General features: G+C 40.9%; 1 protein-coding gene across 10 annotated transcripts in view; it reads left to right on the plus strand.

Moving 5' to 3' along the window:
- Window positions 1-18,347, plus strand: part of LOC119560709 (peripheral plasma membrane protein CASK) — a 43,834-nt gene that overhangs the window by 16,709 nt on the left and 8,778 nt on the right. For 2 of the 10 annotated variants that reach the window (XM_037874312.1, XM_037874314.1), the window contains exons 1-3: window positions 464-527; window positions 1,463-1,611; window positions 4,753-6,172. The exons of 6 other annotated variants lie outside the window; for them this stretch is intronic. In XM_037874312.1, coding sequence (XP_037730240.1) covers window positions 5,819-6,172 — 354 coding nt within the window. In that variant the 5' untranslated portion in view covers window positions 464-527; window positions 1,463-1,611; window positions 4,753-5,818. Of the gene's footprint in view, window positions 1-463; window positions 528-1,460; window positions 1,612-4,752; window positions 6,173-6,486; window positions 6,548-18,347 lie in introns of those variants that run through there. 2 more of the 10 variants (XM_037874317.1, XM_037874313.1) reach the window with 2 other exon arrangements.

Genomic DNA, 18,347 nt, shown 5'->3' on the forward strand with positions numbered 1-18,347 from the left:
TTTTTTTTAACTCAAAGTGGTTGTATCACTTCAAATTTTATTACAAGTAAAATTTTACACCGAATATAAATGCCTTTGGGCCCACTGTGCAGCAGCGAAATCGTCTGCGATTGCCAATGAGTGAGAAATGTGGCTGTTAGACAGAGACAACTACTGCGCATGTCAGCAGTCGCGGTCGCAGTTGGCGTCGCCGCCGGCGTCGCTGCCAGCATCCTGCATCCCAATAACAGATTCAGCAAGGCAGCGCAAAAGTCAGGCCACCAAGTCAGCGAGACACCAGTTGTCCTGCTCGCGCACAGGAAATTGATTGGGGCCAGGGGGCTGCATTCAGCTGAGTGCCAGAGGGAGAGAGAGGAGAGCAAGGCCAGGCCAGGAGAGAGAGCAAGGACAAGAAGCAGTGCAGACAGAGAGAGAGAGCCAGGACTTCAGCTGGATGCTGGCAGAACTCGAGGATTCAGTCTATAATTGTGCACCTTGCTGACTGGTTCTGTGCCAGTTTAACGCGAGCCCTTGCCTGGACAGCACGGGTATACAACAGTAGCAGCAGCAGCAGCAGCAGCAGCAGCATCCGCAGCAGCAGTAGCCGCAGCAGCAGCAAGCAGCGCCCGCAGCAGCACACACACACGCACACACACACAGATGCTGCACACGAAAAAAATACACCATCACACACGCACACTCACACACACCAGTGAGTTGCCATACGGCGCAGCGAAATGCAAAAAGTAGGAAAAGTCGCAAGAAAAGGCCAAGAAAATCGGGCGAAAGCAGACAAACTAAAGTTTTGGATGGCCAAAAGAAGAGACAGTAAAAACTTTTTAATTGCAAGCAGTGCACACTTTCGTTATCCAACAAAGTTGCGCGCAAAAAAGTAGGCAACATAAAAAGTGGCAAAGGCGAAAAGCATTGATTTTCACAAGGAAAATTCTTACACACATTAAAGCAAAGGGGGAAAGGGGGGGGGGGGGGGGAAGTGTGCGTGGTCATTTTGGCAACTTTTTTTTTTACAGCCTCTGGTTTTCCTTTTCTTTTTTTTTTGTTGAATTTTGTCCGATCCGGTCAGCTTCTTGCCTTTTTTTTAAGCTCACCCCGCTCCCTCTCTTTTCTCCTGGTGTGTATGTGTGGGAGTTTCTGCTCTCTCAAGAGAGAGAGAGAGCGTACTTTCTCTCCGTTGGAGAAGCAACAACCGCAACAAGGATAAAAGGCAGCGACGCCAGCAGAGAAACCATTTCGACCGCATTGCCAAATCGATTTGCCAAAAACGATTATCAATGATTTCACGAACGCGCCACCAAAATTCGCTCCTCAATTGAATTAAATTAATCGCATTTCGCCTACCTCTATCTGTGTGTGTGTGTGTGTGTGTGCGAGTGTCTTTGCGGTGTGTGTGTGCCGTTGTCAGCGGTGTAAATCAAATTAAATCGGTGCAGAACAACAACTAATTACCCCGAAAAATCTACAGCCAGTGCAAGCAACAAGAGAAATCAACTAAAACAATAAATAAAGAAAATATGTACTCTTTAATTGATTAAACCAGACAAAAACCTTAAAAAATTAAAAACACAGACAACACAACGAGTTAGATACGCGCAACAACAACATTCCGTTGCAGTAAGTACTAAGATAAAAAAGAAAAGCATAGAACACCTGAACCTAAAATCCAAAACCCACCCACCACCACCCACCTGCAAACTTTGAATTCCTCAACAAACTGAAGTTCGCTTCACTTCACTTTGGCACTCAGCACAGCCCAGCCCCGCCCCCTTTTCGCCCAGCCCCCGACAAACGCTTCCTATGCCATTTCCGTTTGCCTTATCAAAAATGTGTATATATACACAAAGACTGGGGAAAGCAGGGGAGAAAGGGGCGAAAGCGAAGAGAAGCTGCAAGAGAATTCAACTACAGTGGTCGCGGGGAAATTAGAATGTTCATATCTAGAGTTGTGAGTCTAAGGAATTGATTAAAGGAGTCCCATTGCAGGCCATTTGAAAGGATATCATTTAAAAAAGGGGGTAATATTCATAAGGACTGATGGCCCTAATAAGCAAAATATACCTGACGCCTATTTAATTAAAATAAAACTGTGTACTCCCTTTGATACCATTTCTTTTTGATAAGTTCTTATTTTAAAGATGGGATTTATTTATAATAATAACCAACCTTTTAATTAATACATTTTATTCGGCTAAGTTAATTAACTTAATAATATTCAGTAATACCTAATATAAATATAAATCCTTTAAATTCAATATTCTAAATAAGAAATTCACTAGATGTTAACCTACAATTGCTAAATACATAAATAATTATAAATATATTAAAAACATAAGTCCTTTATATTCATGAATATTCCTGAGTATAACAAACGGAAAAATCCTTTAAATTAACTTTAAATTGACTGAGCAGTTCCCTAAACTTGAAGTTTTTCTACATTTTCTTTCTTCATAATGGATTTCTGAATATAAATTAAATTAAATTTAAAATTATATTTAACAAAAGTCACTTAATTCATAAGATAAATCCCTTAAATTGAAGACCCTTATTCGCCTTTCTACAATTAACTTTCCTTGTTATAAACTTATAACTACGAATTTAATTAAATGAAAAACTATTTTTGCCAAAAAGCAGTGAATTCATGGCCAATTAAAACTAAACCGGTGACCATTAGTTACCAGCTTAACAAAGCGACCACTGTGCATGAAAAATTTGTGAGGTTTTATTTACTCTCTTTTTCGCAATTCGTTTTCATTTCTCCCCGTTTCTACTTGGAAATTCATCAGGACCGCATCCCTGCTACTCCGGCAAGGAGCAAGTGCAGCTCAGTGGTTTAGACGGGGAGTCCTCCAGGCCCCCAAAGTAGTGGCCCTTCAGGATCCAGATAGACTGCTACAACTCACTTTACCTCAACTCAGTTTTTGTTTCGTTCACTGTTTTTATTTTTACCTTTTTTTTTTTGGTCTGGCTGCGGCTCTTGGTTCCGCTTTCTTTCTTTCTTTCAGACTTTGCAGAGTCTCTCGCTGTTTTGGCCATACTTTCTTTGTTGGTTTTCTGAATCTTTTATGAATTGAATTTGGTTATTTTGAACGCGTATGTTCCGCTGCAAAGTTCCAGCTCCCACGTCCTTGGCTGACTTCCTGCCCCAGGTTAAAGCCAGGACGAGACGGGCACGTTCCCATTCAATTATGGGCGGCATGTGGCACATTAGCATTCAGCGGAAGCTGCGCCAAAAGCAAACATTTCAACGCCACCCGCTTTCGGTGGGATGGCTTTTTATTATGCGAATATTATTTAAGCATTCACAATTCCGTTTTAATTTAATTCGATGGCAGCGGCGATGGCAGACTTTCGGCAGTCAGTGTGGAATTTGTTGAAAACTATTTAGCATAAATAGTCTCCGCCTGCGGTCCCGATAGTCGCCAGGGAATTGCCAGGCAATGGAGATCCTTCGCAGGACCTGTTTATCTCCAGCCTTTCTGTATCCCTCTGCTGCCCTCCTGCCTTTATTACCGCCTATAATTTCCCGAGTTCCATGTTCTCAACTTTTTTTTTGTGTATTTTTTGTTTCACAGTCTTGTTTTCTTCCCCGCCCTCGGGTCTTTTTATTTTTATTTTTAAGGCTTTCTCCCCAAACGATTGCCTTTTGGAACCGTTTAGATAAAAAGCTCTGTTGTGCCACCCCACCAAGTTCGGTGTGTTCTCCCCCCAGGGACTCAACACAGGTTTTTATACTGTAAATTTTTATTTTTATCTCTGAGGCATATAAAATACACATTTTCAGCTGCCTAGACAGTGGGTTTAATTAAAACGAGGCGCGGAATAGAAAGCTGTCTGCAGCGAAACAATACAAAGTTGTAGGGCTCCAAAACGGAGATTTCGTTTTTTTATATACTGAGAATAATTGATTAAAGCTTTAAAATGGTTTTATGTAAAGTAGTTACAGTATTATATTTTATCAGGTTTATCTTAAGTTATATTTTGTCATTTTATTGTTATAAAAAGATTAAGGGTAAATTTAATAGGGTGAAATTTCACGATCTCCCCTTTACATTTTTTAATAGAAGTGGATTTGTAAGGTTTTCGTCCCTTAAAAGCAATGACTTCAGACTTTTTATGTACTAACAAAAAATGGTAAATTCTGGATAATGGATTTATGAAAAGTATTTACAATATACAAATTCATCAGGTTGTTTAGCGCATATTTTGTAGTTTTATAGTTATAAAGAGAGCCAGTGAAAATTTATCAGGGTCAAAACTTCCACTTTATGTTATTAATATAAGTGAATTTTGAAGGTTGTTCCATATTTCTTTTTTTTTTTGGATTTTGACTCTTTTGGATATGATTTTTTTTTATTTGTTCTTCCAGGATTTTCTTCCCCTAATCAATTTTCCCTAGTGTATATTACGCTCCATTTGGTTCCCATCTGTTATGTTGATTGCTTTTGGGGGTGGAGATTTAAAGTAAATGGGGGGATGTGATTCTGCCTACCGTTTCACTAATTTCAATTGTACAGGTGCCTGTCTAAGGGATTAAATATCTAATTTATTTGTACTAAATGGGCAAACACTCGTTTCGAGAAAGGCTCCTGAGCTGCGTATGCAACATTAAATTGAAATTCCTTAAACCCGACATTCCTTTTACCCGCTGTGCTGAGTTTGTATATAGTTAACACCCCTTCAATCCCACACACACACACTCCCCCAGTCGAATAAATTTCGTTAAATTTTGAGCTTTTCAACGATTTTCCTTTGCAGAAATCGCATGCTAGAAAATTTGAAAATATAAAAGCTAAACCAAAAACAACCAAAAAACCAAACAAAATCAATTCAAAATTAAATTCTAAAAGTTGCATCAAATTAAAAAACACACACATCTATATAGAGAACTCAGTTATAAAGAATAAAACCAAGTTAAAACCCAAAAAGAAAACAACAAATTAATTACAATTGTGATGAACAAGTTAATTGCATCAATTGCAGCACATATAAACTCGAGCATTTAAAATAGCTTAAACCAAAAAAGAAAATATATATATTTGCTGCCCAGGCAGGCTCAATTAAAAAAGGATACAATAATTTATTGACACATCAATTCAGCGTCGTGGGAAGCCGGGATTGGAGATGCACACTCACACATGATTCACCAGTGATAGCAACAGAATTTACATAACAATTAAAAAACCAAGACAGCAACAATAATAACCACAAAACCGAGAAAACCAAATTGTTGTAGACTTTTAACTCTCGCCCCCCGCCCCCCAGTTTCTTGTTGTTGATTAATCATAAAAAAAAGTTGTTGTTGATGGAAACGCTGTGATCACCAGAGGCAGTCTAATAAAATATATAAACCAGAGAAAAACTGATTGATTGGCCACTCCGAAATATTTAAAAAAAAAGCTTTGATAACAAAAGCAGAAACTAAAATCTAGAGAAAAGCAATGCTTGCATTGGCAATAAACTCTGGCCTGAACCACATATCAAGGGGCTAGAAAGTGCCAGAGAACGGGCCGGGGAAAGCAGGAGAAAGCCGTCGAGATACAACAGATACAACATTTATCCGCGCCACTCGTCGCCACCGCCCCCGCATCGCCTGCAATGCTCTGGTAGCCAAGACAGTTTTACGGTGGATCACTACTGCGCCGGCGGCGACCCACAAGGAGCGGCTGGATCTGGAGCGGGCGGACCTGGAGCCGGGCCACCTGGAGCGCCAGGATCTGGAGCGGGCGGACCATCGCAGCAGGCGGGTCAATGGTCCAATGCTGTCGGCGGCGGCGTGACCTCCTGCGGTGGCATAAGCGGTGGCATAGTGCCCCCCATTGGCATGTGCCAGCATCATGGGCTGACATCACAATCGTTGATGTCCGGTGGCTCGCACATGTCCTTGCTGGGCAGCAGCGGGAGCAGCGGCATGAGCGGCAGCGGCGTCGGCAGCAGCGGTCAAAGTGTGCCCCAGTGCCCTGCCGCCGTCGATGCCGGGATCAGCGGTCATTGCCGCAGCATGAGCGGCCTCAGTTCGATCAGCATACCGCCGCCGCCGGCGCTCTTCAATCCCTGCAGCTCGGCCCTGTCGTTGCAACAGGCGGCGGCCACCAGGTGGGGACCGCGCACCTCCTGCCCGGTCCACAGTCCGTTCCGCGTGCGCGTTCCAAATGGCTCCATCTGCTCCGGACACCAGGTGAGATTGAGATGGCTAACTAGGATGATGGAAGGTTCTTTTTCCCCATACAAGATATAAATCTATTTTATTCGAGGTCTGGTTGACCGGCCATAAAACCCCAATCAGTCGCTAAAATCCGTTGACTAATTCAGCTTGCCACAAAATGTTTATTGCGCTTTTGAGTTTGCCATATATATAGAAACTGTATATATATATATATTATATTAACTTAAGTAGTTTGGTATCTTTATATATCGAATCCTGACTTATGGCTATTTCTTTTCTCTTTTTTCTTCCCAAAATGGCTTACTTAATTTTTTTTGGATCGGCAGGTAAGCAACGCTAAGCGGAAACCCAGCACTTTGGCAGTGCTCCGAAATGTGTCAACGACATGTAAGATTATTTCCATTTTGGGCAGCCCACTCGCCCAACAAAACACACAAAAGATCAGCATTGTACGCATACCGCATAAGCGCACTAACACAAACAAATCACGCAGGACAACGAGGGGGGTTTTATGGGTTTATAGGGTTTATAGGGTTACTTCTTGCAATTGCTAACTTATTTGTTTTCAAGTGGTTCTCGAAGATAAAGAAATTCAGTGGTCAATCAAAGCAGCTTTATGAGTTGCCCATTTTTGTGTGTGTAATCTTTAAGCAGAAAGCTGCCATTGAGAACGCAGAGAAACTGGCTACTTAAAAGCCTCTTAAAATGCCATTAAATGGGCACCTCATTTTATATTTTCATTCCTCTGACGAGATAATCCGAACACAAAAGGAACATCCATAGCAACTCTCGCTGCGGCAGCTCACATAGTTTTGCAAATTATAAAGAGCTCGATTCACATGATTGCCCAAGCGGTGACCCGGTTACGTTTTCTCTATTTTTTTTTGTTTTGCCTCGGTTTGGGGTCCTTCCTGGTCCTTTTGGGTTGGACTTGGGGCTTGGGGTTTTGGGTTTTGGTTTGGGGTTCGGGTCGCTTTTCCTAAATCAGCGACAGGCGCAGGTTTTTGCTTGACTGCGCCGAGGACAAAAACAGGGTAGGGCATAAACTACGATGTGGCAACAGAAACTAGAACAGCGACAGGGGATCGACTATCAGAAATCCCGGCCTTTTGTGACAATTGCCATTTAACGTTGTTTTCCCTGATTCGCTTTTCTTTTTGGCCTTTTCCCTCATCCTTTCTTTCTAGCATCAAATTGAATGTCACTAATGCAATTAGTTCACACAAAATAATTCCCTTCCACTCGATTATAGAGCATAATATGCTCGTTGTCATTTATTATGAGAAGCCGAGCGAAACACACGCACAAGGCGAAAGTTACTGAGCGAGTCCATATGCAAAGTGGGTTTTTGGAGGGGTTGTGCCTCTACAAAGGCCTTTTCGACCCAGGACCATTACGCCTTTCAATTTTTGCGCTAGGGCAGAATTTACATAAATATTACACAAGAACACAGGGCGGTTTCCTGGGGCATGAGGCATAGCAAATAGGCTCGTTATGCTGCCATAGGCCCGATCATTTCGCCAAGGGCAACCAGCAAAAGGTGTGGTCACCAACGCCTTAAATTGAGTTTTAACTTTTTAAAAAGGAATATTATAGCGCACTTTCTTCATAACGAAAACTCTGCACTACATAAAGCTTAGAAAGCGACTTAAATTCTCGTAATGGAGTGGCCCAAAAGTTAAGCATCCTCTTTTAAAGACGAAAACTTTCTTAGGCCTTGATGAAAAAGTTTTCTAGCGTGGAGGGAATCTTCGATGATTTCGAGTATTTAATATGGGTAGTTCACTTGTCATTGCCCTGACAACCTTTCAAAGGTAAATGAGGCTCAAAAACACTCAAAGTTTTTAACTTTTTCTGTTTTTGTCGGACAACTTTTGGGCAAATCAAAAGGGATCTCTGCAAAAATGCTGATTTATCAGATTGCCAGGGAAAGTTATAAAAACATGTGCTACGAAAACGTTGGGTCAGGATAGAGATTTTGTTTAGTAAACAAAAAGAGCAAAAGTTCCTAACCTCCTATATATTTAAAACGCTTAGCCAAAACCAGTAAAGCTATAGGTTTCGTACAGGTTCTGAAAATATACCCAATACTTAAAGTTTAATATCTTTTGATTGATAGATACACAAAAACATAATATATAAGGGTCAAATATTCTTGTTAATTTCCCACAACCTTTTACAAAATAGCTTAAATTTAACGACTCATATCTATAGATTCGCCTGTCGCATTACTCGTCAAAAAGCCCTTAAGTCACGACCATTTCATTTGATTATCTCCCTGGAGGAGTGTCCCGTAAACATATTGCTGGTGTTTTATCTTAAGTATCCAACAAATGATTCCAAAAATTTCTCTCATCGCGAACATTAGCTGCCTAAGTACCTCAAATTTGATGCCACAATGCATGAGAGAATTTGTAATATGCCGTGAGGAAGGGGCAGGTGAAGATCCGAGACTAACTAACTTACACCTGCCTGATGTTGGCCGTCAAGGCGTGTGGCACATGCCACATGCCACATGCCGCACATACCCATCCACACACACAGACACACATTCACGAAAGTGTTGTCATACATTTAGCATTCCCTCTGGCAGGCGTACAAAAACTTTTATCTTGATAGAAGGTCTTGAGCAGCACTTTTTTTTCGGGGGTACCAGGCCAAAAAAGCTGCCGAAGAATAGAAAGCGAAGACAGGGCCAGGAAATGGAAAAGGAAGGACGAAAACTGCTTAAATGACAAAGGGACTGGTGGACCGATGGTCCAACTGACTGACTGACTGACTGAAGCCTTGACACTCTTCATTTGTGAATGCGTTAATTGCGCCCGAGGATGTTTGTGTGAGAGCATTAGAGTGGCTCTTAAATGCATGTCGAATTTTGGGACTCACTCTTTGTCTTTTGAAAGTCACTTTTTGGTAAAGAAAAAGTGCTAAAACAGGTACGGTTTTCAAAAGATGCAGTTTTTTCTTGGTCTAATGAGCTGACATCGGCTTATAAGCAGAAACATATTCTAATCAATCGATACAACGCAAACTTGGCTAAAAAATAAATTGTTTTTCAGATTTTACAATTGTATTTAAGCTTAAACAAGTTGTGATATTTTGAAAAATAGTTGTTACTGACTAAAGTTGTAATATAATCCGATGTCTAGTCCAATGTTAAAAACAAGATTAAACTGTTTTCGAAACTAAGCCATGGTATCTACATATATATAAACACTGTTAACAATTTGAGACTTGATTAAAAAGTATAAAATTATTTAAAGATCATTGATAATCAAAGTAAAATCTGATTTACCTCCTTGTCGTATTAGTAATATTTTGCTTTTGTTAAAAATGTAAGTAACAATTGTGACTGGCAAGAAATTACAAAAAAAATTTACAGATTTAAGTTTTTAAAAATTCAATTTGAAACATATTTGTAAATTTTCAATAATCCACATATTAGCTAAGTGAGTTGTCTCGTCAACTTTGTTATGTGTGTTAAAAAAAGAAGATCAAACAAGTTGTTAACTGGATTACGTGTCGTATGAGTAATTTTTCTAAAAGACACTTTTTCAAAGCCCCAAATTTTAAATTAAATTTGGTTAGAACATATGTATATAATATATGTTAATTGCATGGCAAACCCGAGCTCTTTAAGGTAATGCGAGTTAAATTGTCAAACTTTTCGCATGTGAATGGTCCACCCTGCGAAGGATGTGTGTTTGTGTGTGTGTGTGTGTGCCAATGATGACGTTGCTGATGATGCCGATGATGATGAACAAGCACAATGGCCTGAAACAAGCAGTTAGAGCCTGTAAGAACAACAACAAGGGCGATTACAAGCAGCAAGTGTGTACATTATTTTGCAATTTAACAATCCACACACACCCCCCCCCCCCCCTCTCCCACCTCCCCCTCCACAGGACATTTCGCCCCTTTTTTCAAGGCGAGCATAAAACAACAACTTGAGCGAAACAAAACAAAAAGAAGAACAAAAAAAGCGTACAAGGGGCGGGGATTAAGAAGAAAGTATGGAAAAAGTGAAGAAATAATTAGTTTACTTGTTACGAAAGTGAGTTATAGCCCTTTGTGCCGCTGCAGCCGTTGCGGCGTTGTTTGCCTAGTTGAAATTGAATAAACAAATTTTACATGCCGCTCACACACACACGCACACGCATAAGCGGATGATGTACAAGCACGCACACATAGGCAATGTGTCGAGTGTGCAAAAATAATAATGTGTGTTCTCACACACACACACATGTTTACACACAAAGAACAGCTCAGCAAAGAACAAGAGGGAGACAAGGCGGGCTATAAAATTACATTTACATATGCAGATCTGCATGTGAGTGTCCCGTTGCGTGGGTGTCTGTGTGTGTGTTTATGAAAGTGCGAAGAAAGTGTTGCCTACCTAACGGCGTCATTAGTCACACGAACACAATGAAGAGCGAGTGAGAAATGGCACACTTACAAAAACGTATTTCCTTAGCCGCAAAAGAAAATGAAGATGTCCTTAAATCGGTATATTGTTATATACACCACAAAATCCATTGTCTAAATAACCTTGAAGATATTTAAAAAAACAACCACGATATGTTTTTAAGTCCAAGGATTAAGTTATTAAGCTTCTTATTATATATATTTTTTTAGTATAATTTTTATTTTAAGTTATTAAAGTAATTGTCTAACTTTTAAAATGTGGACTTTAAAACTGTAAAAAAATAGAAAACGACCAGTTTTTTATAGACAAGCAGGAAGAAAATAACACAACTCTTAAAAAGGCAAACGTGTAATTGAATAGCAACATATTTAAGCCATTAACAATTTTTTACAAGCGATAAAAAGTGTTTCCCGTTACAAGGTTTCCAATTTTTCAATTCAATGCCATTACAAGAAGATTTATTTACATGAAAAAACCTTTGGGGGGAAATTAAAACAGATTGAGGGAAAAATTGAAAGGTGCGCCATGTGTTCAATATTCAGACAGGGAAAAAAAAGCATATTTAATATGCAGAAACCATATTTTTTTCAAAGTGTTTGGCGGTGGGAGAAAGGCAGAGGGGGTGAAATTGAATGGTGGGAGATGAAAGCGATGACAATATGTTTCGCCCAGGGGAAAGAGTTCCGTTTTTCCTTTGCACCGCTGATAGATGGCAACGATAAATGCATAATATGCACGCACGCACCGGATATTTGTGGTTGTTTGCTGCTGAAAAACCAAAACACGACACCAAAAACCGGCAACACCGAAAAACGGAAAAACCTTTTGTTGTGAAAATATCAATATTTATTTGTATGGATTTTTCGGCGTGGCGGTAAATTGAATGATGAGTGGGAGGATGTCGCTGCCATTGTTTGGCTGATAAGGTAGCCTGCCAACTATTACCTGGCGCTGAAACGGGAGCCCACCTGTCAATCAATACCACCCCGCCGCATCAGCATCATCATAATAATAATAATCATCATCATCGTCTTCGTTATCGTCGAACATCATCATCAAGAGGAAATGGGGAAAGAGAAAAGGACACCCACTGTCTGTCAATAATAATGCCAGCTAATAGGCAGGAAGTGTTAGCCGCCGCCGACGAACGAAGAAAGGATGCCGCTCAATTACCCCGACATAGTCATACGGTGAATGTTGTGTATTGGAGACCAATGTTAACTGTAAGACTGTGTCTCGGTGGTTGCCAGCCCAGCAACAGAATCGTATCCTATTCCATATCGCATCGAACCCAACCGGATATATTTGTGTAGGTGGGTGGAAGTGAAGACGGCCGGACCGCAACAATAAGTTCGCCCAAGTGATAAGTCCCCGATAGCAGCTCGTTTCGCAAGTTTCATGGGGTTACTCCAGGCAAAGGCTGGGAAATGCTGGGCAGAGTTGGGAAACTCCTGCTGCTGTTGCTTATCGCCGAACACGCGACACGAAACAGACAGGCCAGCCCACAAATGCTCGGTCTCCTGAGCTGGAAGTTGGAAACTGGTTACTGGTTACTGGTTACTGGGAACTGAGATCGGGGATTCGGGGAACCCAGAGCCCAGAGCCCAGAGCCCTGGATGTGAGATGTGAGCCAGACCTGACAGCTTGACAGGCGCCTGGTGCACACAAAACACACATCACCTCAAACTTTAAACAGCTTTTATTTTGAGCGCCCCCATATACCCACTACCCTTCAAGTTCAAGGGTGTATACGGTTAACATCCCATTTAATATCAATTTGATTCAAACCTTATTCATTTTATTTCGAAATCAAACAACAATTTGACTGTTTGGTTTTCTTTATTTAAAATTCACTTCATCGATTGGTTATTTACATTTTATTTTGAACTCAAACAGCAATTATCAATGTCTATATTTGGCTTTAACACAATATATTACCACATTTTGTTTTAATATCAAACAGCAATTATCATTTTATCATGGCTCTGGTATTTGTTATTTCCTGCTTCGTATTGAGTAATAAAAAATAACGACACCCAATTTTAAACCAATTTTCGGGATATTAAACAGAACAAATATTTTGGGTACACAAATAAAATGTGGCTTATGTTATTTATTTATTCTTCGAGTAAAACTCCTTATTCAATATAAAAATTTGGATATAAGTATAAGCTAATTTTTACATCTTCTAAAAGCAATAGAATCTCACTCTTTAAAGAGTTCCTTCACTTGGAAGTCCAATGCTTTCTCATTAAAGTAAATCTTACTGTCATATTTTGTATAGTCCCCTTTCTTAAAAATCTGAATAATTTTTAACATATTTTTTTAAAAGGTATGTTTAATTCGAGTAGGCCTTTCTCACCTGCTTTTACGTGAAGAGTCGGCAATGAGCAGGGATTAATTAAGCCGGAGAAGATTCATTTGGCGGTCGGCACACATATGGGGTGCACTTAATCTGTGGCCCGACCTCGGGCGTCATTGTCGCTGCTCCAAACCCGATAAGGTGCTAAATGTGGGAACTATCCTAGCTGGCTCCGCCGCAAAAAGGGATTAACAAACGAAGCCCAGACGGTAATGGAGCTGGGAGGCTGAGTTTCTGCCACTGGCGAGTGCCCCTGGTACTAATTAAAATTCGGCATTAATCCAGATGATTCAGCTGTCAACGGCTGCCCTCTGCTGTCTGTTTTTCCAGCCCACCTCCAAAACCCCCGAAATGGATGCGGAAGCCCATTCCCAGTCGCGCGTACGTGTGTAATTGACGTGTGGCCTGGAATATTAAAGAGACCGAAATCCTAGAGCACTTCCTCCCCTCATTCGGCGGGGAAAAAAAAAGAATATCCTTCCTGGCATTCCACAAAACCCATCCTCCATCCATCTTTCCCTTGGCCAGGCTGTGTAATTATTAAAACCAACAAATAACGTTCGTGTGGTCGGTTCTAGGCTCGCCCACAACTGGTGGGTTGGAATGGTGGTTGGTGGACACTCGGTGGTCGGAGGTTACTGGTCCGTTGGTTAGTGGCTTAGCATAAAGCTGGAAAAATGACCAGCTCCCCGGACAACAATGACCTGACTCAGCTGCTGCTGGTGAAAAATTAGCTGGAAAATAGCCAAAAGTTGTTTACTCCACGAATGGTTAATGGGAAAAACATCTGGAGCCTTAACTTTAAATATTTACTAGGATTTAATACTACTCTCTTGTACTCAATAAACAATATTTTCTTTGATTCACAATTTTTTAAAGTTCTGTTCAATTCTTTTATCGCTTTATTTATATTACAAAATGTTGCAAAATTTTAAACATTTCCAACATTAATTCACAACTTTTCCAAGAGACTACTTAGTCTTTAGTTTCAAAAATCCACCAGACCATTCCATTCAATCCTTGGAAATTTTATTTTGTTATCTCAGGATTCTTATTTCAAAGTATGTGCTCTTACTTTCCTTAGTTAAGTGTTGCGAAATTTTAAACTAAGACTTTTTGTAAATAATATTTTTATTCATTCACAACTTTTTCAAAGACAAGTTAATCCTTAGATTCATAAAGCTAGCAGCCCATTGCTTTCAATGCTTTGATATTAAATTTTTTCTGGCAAAGCTTTTTTGAGTATGTACTCTAACTTTCCTTTAAAATATTAAACGCACAAAGGAATTCTAAAGATCTAACATGTTCTTCAATAGCTTTTCTCCCATTTTAAACTGAGTGACATGGGCTGCAATTAGTTCTCAGGAGTTACGAGTCAATTCCCTTATTTCTGTAAAACTTCCTTCAATATTTACAACTCGTACCTTTGAATTTCCTTTTTCCAAGCTCGAGATTTTGTTTGCAAAGTTAGTTTGATGTCAAAGATTTGTGCAAACTTTATGGAGAACTTTGCCGCTTGAATTATTCAGTAGTTCTGCACTCAGGTTCTAAGTTGAAAATGGTGCAAAGTGAGAGTGAAATCTGGATGTTTGGGACTAATGAAAGATGTCGTTGCTTTTGGCCATGGATGGGAATTTTTTTCAGCTATGTTGGGTTGTTGGTTTTCAGTTGCTGTCCAGTTGCCGGTGGAGTTCAGCTCTGATGCGGCTGCTGCTGGCTCAGCAGCAAACAAATGGAGCTTGGGGCTGCTCTTTTGGAACGAAATGCGATGGTATGGGATGGTTTAGGATGGGGTTATACTGATTGTTTAGGACAGGACCTCGGCCCACAACAAACAACAGGCATCTGCATATAAAGCCAGCGAAACTCGGGACCCGGGCAAAACTTTAACAAGCACTTAAGTATTAATCATGGAAATCAGAGGCAGCTGCCTCCCACTTTTTTGTGGGCGTGTGGTTAGTGTGTGTGTGTGTGAGAGTGGGATGGGGGGGGGGGGGAGGGGGGCTTGGGCCAAAAGTTTGCCACGCTGGCTATCAATGTCACTGAAACGGAGCGCCTAATGAGGCATTAAACTTAACTGCTCAACTTTGCGCCTGTCAAGCGCTTATTAAATTTACCGTTTTATTGGTCCAACAACTTGGTGTTAAATATGGACCTCCAGCCCCCTTTTCAGTGGTCAGTGGGCGTGGCCATGGCCGGAAGGCAGGGGCCTTAAGTGAAATCAGATTACGTTGTTTATCGTTAAGCGACGACTTGGTTTTCAGCTAACCAGGCTTGTATCCTTCACTGGTGTTTCAACATTTCCCCAGGAAAAATGGCTCTGCATTCCGGCCCATCTGCCGCATTTAAATAGTTGCCAAGTTCAGCAAATTTTATTCGATGTAGTTAATTTTGTTTCCCGGCCAAAGGGAAATTGTATTACCCATTTATTTAGTCAAATTCCGTTGCGGCTGCTGAGGCTTCTGGAAGGCGTGGTTGTCTTTCAGGGTGTTTCTAACTCGCATTAATGGGTAGTTGGAAGTTCTGGCGTAATTGGATTGCAAACTTCTGCCAAAACGGGCAAATACAATAAATTGCTGACAGACAAGTGCGGAATGGGATTCGTTTCTGGTTGGAGTGAGTCCTTAAAGGGGTCAGTAAATCGAACTAGGGAAGAACGCTATTATTTTCCTTGAAAAGGTTGAAAAATAACATTTTCTATTAGTATATTCATATATTAGCATATTCAATTTTGGGAAACATTTTCTAACCTTGAATGGTTCCTTGATAAATTATTAACGAAGGAAATCCTATAACTATACTTAAATCAATGGGAATATGAATCTTCTTATATAAAATGTTATTGTTCTAGAGTTTAAAGCCAAATCTTTATAAATTCTTTATGAACTCCTTTCTTCACTCAATGATTTAAAAAATCCGTTTCCCCAAAACATTCAGAGCAACCCAAACGAATAGCTTTACTTTTCCCCCCATTCGATACAGATCAAAATTGAATGAAATCAGTTGTCATGTTTACTAGGGGATCAAAAGACCATCTCAAGGATGGTCGACAGAGCTATTTCCATTTCCCCATCGCAAATCAAGGCAAGGCGCACTAAATTTGATATCCTACCCCCCGAAAAATGACTCTTTCGAATCCAACACGTCGAAATTATTGAATTGATGTTTCCCGATAAGCCCAAACTTGATTACCACCTGTCAATCCCCATCACTTCCTGCCGATAGAACCCCACCAATCCACCCAATCATTCACATATTCTTGTTTACACAGCCAACTGAGTATTCGGGGGATTCCCCTGCTGCACAAGGTGTCCCCCCAAGTATTATGAAATATTTATGCAAACGCCATTGCGGATATTCACTCAAAAGTGGTGAGTGGCGAGTGGCGAAAAGCTCTCGAACAGTGCAGTTTGCTGGAAAAGCGGAAAATCAACCAGGAGAGAGAAAGGTTTACATTTTCCATGTGGCAACCTCCGCCAAGAGAGCGACATCCTTCGAAAGAGAGGAACTGCTGCTCAGTTGAGTTTTGCGGTCGATGTCAGCAGCAATGTCTGTGGCGGAAATGAAACGTGCTGCTGTCTAAGTGTGTGTATTTCTGTGGGCGTGGGTGTGGGGGCATAGATGTGTGGGTGTGGGTGTAGGTGTGTGTGTGTGTGGGGGTCTGCTACGTGCCCGTGTTTGTGGCATTGAGTAATCATCAGCGTTGAAAATTGCGTTTTTTATGGGGCAGTGCCAGTGCCAGTGGATTGGGGATGAATGGTGCTAGGGGATGAACCTGATGGGGTAAATCGAGAGGAAGGGGGATTGAGGGGGCAAGGTGTCGGGGGCACTGAGCAAAAGTGCTGGCGGTGCGTAAGCTGTACTTACCATATATGTAAATGTACACTCGCATCAAGATGGCAAACACTAACTTGGGGTTTTCTCGAGCTTAGTGCTTAGACATAAATACCCTACAAACCAAATGAGATAACCTTCTTGAAGTTCTCATACCAGGACTCGCTTTAAGTTAGGAAGAACCCTTTAATGTTTAAAAAATATTCAAGGGTCATAACGCCAATACTGAGTTTAGCAATGTTATTTAAGTTCGATTTCTCAATGTCTAGTTAAATATTGTCACTGAAATGAAATGTATGTTTCGAAGATTGTTTAGGTTCTGAATGCCATCTTAGATATTATCTGACTGAAAACTGTTAACAGACTGATAACAGACCCTGTACAGATTTGTCGTTCGAAAAATCGAAGTTAACATCATATTGAGAGAACAACTTAACCTTCAAATTAAATTCTTCTGACACATCAAAAACCATTACTTTAACATGAGAAGTTAGACGCCAATTGAATTAAAATAGTCTTTCTACTGAGATACATATCAAGTGATTTTAAGCTATATTTCTTCCTTTAAAATTCATTCCTAACCTATAAAGCGTTTATAAACATGTCCATCCCCTTTTAAGGAAAGACAATCTTTAATTGAAATCTTGCAAACTGGATTCAAGCTTTTAATGTTCACATGTTGGGTTCTTCAAATATGATTATTTCCCATTTGGAGAGCTCAATCTTGATATTGTTTTGATCAGTGTAAATTTGTATACTGAGCACATCGTCCTTTTCCCCGTGCGTGCGTGCCTGCTGTGCGTCTGTGTGCGTGCGAGTGGCACAAGTGTCACGGCATGGCATCGCAGTAAAATCCTTTTTTATGGCCTAGTCCAATGGCTCGGCTTCAGCACCAGCTTCGGGTCCTGGCCTGCTCCTTTTTCTGGTGGCATTCCTACGCCAGGATATTGTTGCCCCCCCCCCCCCATTCCTCAGGAAAAACGCAAGGACAAGGGCAGGAAAAATTAATTTCGCAACATATTCAAAGTGTTATTAAACATAATTTATTAAAACCGAAATTGTATAAAGTCAGGCTGAGGCAGTATGAATGCGCGGGGGAGTGAGTGGCCATAAATTGTTCAGATTTTTGTCGTTCGCTCGGTTATCCCTGGTTATCCATGGGGTCACGGGGTCATGTGCGTGCCCTCGTTTGTGGCTGTCGCCGCTTTTAACGGCTTTTCGGAAATGGGCGTTTCATCCTCTCGATGCCATGTGTTTTTTATCCAGCTCGTTTGTGTGCTTGTTGCCCCAAACTGTGGCCGTGCAACAAATGTCGCACAGTTAATGTTGTAAACAAGTTGTGCTGTGCGGTCGGCAGTCCCTCGTTTGGGCGTTATGATGGATGTGGCAGGCGTGGCAAATCGGAAATTTAATTTCCCAACCAAACGAGCCCGGCCACATTGCTCGGCCGGAGCTCATAACGGCCAGCTTAATTGCCGGCCATAATTTAGGCTAACCCTTAACCGAAGCCTGCACCCCGAGGAGCGGTCTTCTAATATCTAGCATGTGTTTAAATCAAAATTATT

Source organism: Drosophila subpulchrella, unplaced genomic scaffold, assembly GCF_014743375.2.
Source record: "Drosophila subpulchrella strain 33 F10 #4 breed RU33 unplaced genomic scaffold, RU_Dsub_v1.1 Primary Assembly Seq354, whole genome shotgun sequence".
In the NCBI taxonomy this organism is placed as follows: domain Eukaryota; kingdom Metazoa; phylum Arthropoda; class Insecta; order Diptera; family Drosophilidae; genus Drosophila; species Drosophila subpulchrella.